This window comes from Octopus bimaculoides, chromosome 3 (assembly GCF_001194135.2).
Source record: "Octopus bimaculoides isolate UCB-OBI-ISO-001 chromosome 3, ASM119413v2, whole genome shotgun sequence".
NCBI classification, from domain to species: Eukaryota; Metazoa; Mollusca; class Cephalopoda; order Octopoda; family Octopodidae; genus Octopus; species Octopus bimaculoides.
In genome coordinates this window covers 177,073-181,549 of record NC_068983.1, presented here as the reverse complement: position 1 = coordinate 181,549, position 4,477 = coordinate 177,073, and the positions used below count along the sequence as shown (strand labels likewise).

The window sequence follows — 4,477 nt, the reverse complement described above, 5'->3', positions numbered from 1 at the left end:
ATATATATATCAGGTGATGAAAGTTACAGAGAGGGTCATAGCCCAACTAATTAGGGAGATAGCCTAGATGAAATGCAGTTTGGTTTTGTGCCTGGCAGAAGCGCCACTGAATAGTTTTTGTGTGTGGCAGATGCACAGGGGCAATAAACACTGAAGATGTACAGAAAACAGATTCCATCACATTCTAGGGGAAAAAAAACTAGAAGTAGTTAATAGCTTCCACTACCTAGGTGACCAAGATGTAGTAAGGGTGGTTGCTCTGAGAGTGTAGTGGCTAGAACAAGAGTAGCCTGGGCAAAGTTCAGAGATCTCCTACCTCTGCTGGCAGCTAAGGGCCTCTTGCTCAGGATGAAAGGTAGACTGTATGATGCATGTGTGCAAACTGCCATGCTACATGGCAGTGAAACATGGGCCATGACTGCTAAGGACATGCATAGTCTTGAAAGAAATGAAGTTAGTATGGTCCGCTGGATGTGTAATGTTAGTGTGCACACACGACAGGGTGTAAGTGCCCTGAGAGAAAAGTTGGACTGGTATGGTCACGTGTTACGTATGGATGAGGACAACTGTGTGAGGAAGTGCCACTTCCTGTGGAAGGAACCTGTAGAAAAGGTAGAACCAGGAAGACTTGAGATGAGATAGTGAAGCATGACCATCGAACATTGGGCCTCACAGAGCCAATGACATGAGACTGAGACCTTTGGAAATGTGCTATGATTGAGAAGACCCAGCAACTAAAGTGAGATCGCAGCTGTGGCCAATGCCAATGTTGCATGTCTGGCCCATTTAAGAGCACCCTTGATGCATCAGGCGATATGATATGCTTGAGAAGACCTGTTGAGTCAAGTAAAACCAAAGTTTCAGCTGTGGCCAGTGCCCCCTGACTAGCCCCTATTCCAGTGGCATGTAAAAGGCATCATCCCAACGTGGTTGATACCAGTATCCCCAGACTGGTTCTTGTGCCAGTGGCATGTAAAAAGCACCCAGTACACTCTCGAAGTGGTTGGTGTTAGGAAGGGCATCCAGCTGTAGAAACACTACCAGATCAGATTGAAGCCTGGTGCAGCTGCTGGCTCTCCAGACCTGTCCAACCCATACCAGCATGGAAAACGGACGTTAAACATTGATGAAGATGATATACATAATTAACTGGATTGTAATGGTTGTGTAACCCCAGATTTGGGATAGAGACAGCCTAGTGTTGGGGGTTGGAGGTATATAATTATGAGCTGATTAGACAGCTGGATGAAGGTAAAATATGGGTAGAAGGGGAGAGATTTCCAGGAGATGGGAGTTCTCTGGAAAGTGGGATTTGGCCAAGGGTGTGTAAGAGGAGACAGTGTGATAAGAGAGAAGTAGATACCTGGGGTATGGGCAAGTGGACATATTGGACTGAAGATGAAAGAAAATGCAAAAGGAAGTTAGCTTCATTGATTAACAAAAGCTAGAATCTAATTGCTACCATTGACAGAGATATAGCAAAATGGTGGGGGTCTTTTCGTTAGTCGTCCATGTTCAAGTTTCAGTATACAGTTTTAGCATCTCTTACCAAATATTGTCTGTGAATGGCAACTTCCAAAATACCCTGAAATGGAAGTTTGGTAAGTTAGTTTGATGAAAATACTAAAATATAGTCTCAAGGAAATACAGTCTCCATGTCATCTCTTTGTTGTCTCTCAACATTGCTTCACACTTCTTTTGTTTCCAAATTGTCAGACCATCCTTTCACAGAATCCTTATACTCTTCCATTGACCAGACATTATTTCTTCAGCTGCTGACCCCTAAAAGAACTTTTGGGGAGAAAATCTAATCTGCTTATCCCCTGTTGTGTTCAACTGTAATATTTATTACCTATACTGTAGTAACATTTGACCATTATCTCTGTAATTAACAATCTTCGTTATTATTAATTATTCAGTCTTTGATATATGATGATCCCCTCCCCCCCAATCACTAATTAAGCAGGTGCTATTAAATCTGTTAATTAGTTTCTTTAATGAATTTTTTAAGGAACTTTGGGGACCCTTTTAGTACCATGGCTAAATTACAGATCTATAAGAACATGTGGACATGGAACATCTATAATTAAAGTTTTTAGACTTCATCAGCAAGGTTCCAAAATTTCACAGAATCCTTGATGACAGAAGGCAGCCAAATCTCCCCCAAACCATTAGGGTTCTCCTAAGAAAAGTATGTGTAGTCCAAGATGAAACCGTATTTTTTTATTTTTATTATAGATCCATACTGGTGCCACATAAAAAGCACCCAGTACACTCTGTAAAGTATTTGGCATTAGGAAGGGCATCCAGCTGTAGAAACCCTGCCAAAACACACAATTGGAACGGGATGCAGCTGTCCGGCCTTGCCAACTCCTGCCAACTTGGAAAACTGATGTTAAATGATGATGATGATGATGATGATGATGATGATCTGCTGAGCAAGTGGCTGAACTGAGGTCAAATGACAATGATTATTGAAATCCTAGAGTTTATCATCCACCCCCCACCCCCACCTACAAATTAATTCTTTTACTCTTTAATGCTTTCTTTATATTTCCAGGACCTTTTTTAATTCAAAATAATATTCTAAAGATCCCACCATGTCGTAAGTATTTCCTTTCATATCATTTTGACAATATATTGTGAGTGGTCATGTAGCTCTTCTGCAATAAGAACATACTCTACTCCTAACTTCTCTCATATATTAAACCCCTTTCTAACATAAGGATGCACTCTTCACTTCTTGGGTTTTGTAGACCTGTGAGGTACACGGTGACCTCGGTAGTACCATTGGCACAAAAAATCACTCAGTACATACTGTAAAGTGAGTGAAAGGCATCCAACCATAGAAACCCTGCTATGGCAGACAATGGACTCATCAGACCCTTATCAGATGATATGTTTGGTGTCAAACGTGGACATTTAAGTTGATGATGATGATGGTGATTTATGTACATATACATGTGTGTGTATGTATTCATCTGTAGTTGTCTTATCTATGTATGTGTCATCATCATCATCATTCAATATCTGTTTTCCATGCTGGCATGGGTTGGATAGTTTGATGGGAGCTGGCAAGCCTGCAGGGTTGCACCATACCCCAATCATCTGTTTTGGCATAGTTTCTATAGTTGGGTGCCTTTCCTAAAGCTAACCATTCTACAGAGTGTAGCAGATGCTTTTTATGTGGTGCCAATATGGACACGTTTCATGTGGCACCAGTACCTTTGAGGTTGCCGAGTGGCTTGCTAGACATGGATGTCTCAGCTGAGATAGAGTGAGGAACTGAAAGAAGTGGCCATGTGCCAGGTGAGAGGTTGGGGTTAGGGATTCAAGAGTTAAGGAGATTAACTGTCATACTGCAGAGGAGATTCGTGGCTAACCCCAGTAGGACAAAGAAGCCAAGAGACAGAGTGAGAGAGAGAGCTGTGTTACAACAGAAGAGATACTTGGCTACTTTTATGTGTGTTTATATATATATATATATATATAAATAGATGTGTGTATTTATATATATATATATATATATATATATATATGTGTGTGTGTGTTTTTATATATATATACATATATGTGTGTGTGTGTTTTTATATTATTAATAAATTCATAAACTTATCAATAATATTCTCAGGAAATCAATATTTAATATTTCGAAAGATATATATCCAATATGACATGGTAATATAATAAATTTAAAATATAAATATACGAAATATGAATATAAATATGTATAAAAATATGAATGTAGATAAAAATACATGTGAATATAAATGCGTATAAAAATTTATGCGTAATTAAGCATGAATATTGTAAAGTCTAAAATACAAAATATTTAATTTTTTAATATTTCTAATGTTTTAATTAATATTATATATACACCATTGGTTCTTAATTCATCTCCGAAGAGTGGAATTACTGATAGTATGCTGATCTTTTGATCACACTGTGAGGAATTTCAACCATGTTTCGTGGTCTGCTACCACAACAGCTCCTTTATAGGATCCAGTTAGCTCAAGACATCATCAGGAGGAACCACGTCCGGTTTCGGCCCCTACTCCTCTACCGTTTTGACGTGGCGGGGCCCCTCCTTTCAGAGGTGTCTTCAGCTCTGGTGTTGGGTGTATGCCTTCTTTCTTCTATTCCCTGGCCTCTTCGATGCAGCATCAACGAGTGTCAGCGTCTGACTGATCGTCATGTCAAGTAATATCCGCGAAACGATCGTCAGATGTTTAATTCTTTAAATTTTAGTTTTTTTTATATTTTAGACTTTACAATATTCATGCTTAATTACGCATAAATTTTTATACGCATTTATATTCACATGTATTTTTATCTACATTCATATTTTTATACATATTTATATTTATATTTTATATTTTAAATTTATTATATTACCATGTCATATTGGATATATATCTTTCGAAATATTAAATATTGATTTCCTGAGAATATTATTGATAAGTTTATGAATTTATTA

The 4,477-nt window shown here is 38.3% G+C and overlaps 1 protein-coding gene across 5 annotated transcripts in view; it reads left to right on the top strand.

Moving 5' to 3' along the window:
* Nucleotides 1–4,477, top strand: part of LOC106884461 (islet cell autoantigen 1) — a 65,680-nt gene that overhangs the window by 19,650 nt on the left and 41,553 nt on the right. For 4 of the 5 annotated variants that reach the window (XM_014935860.2, XM_014935862.2, XM_014935863.2 and 1 more), the window contains exon 2: nucleotides 2,561–2,605. The exons of the other annotated variant lie outside the window; for it this stretch is intronic. In XM_014935860.2, the coding sequence (XP_014791346.1) occupies nucleotides 2,601–2,605 (5 nt within the window). In that variant the 5' untranslated portion in view covers nucleotides 2,561–2,600. The remainder of the gene's footprint in view (nucleotides 1–2,560; nucleotides 2,606–4,477) is intronic. 5 annotated transcript variants of the gene reach the window in all.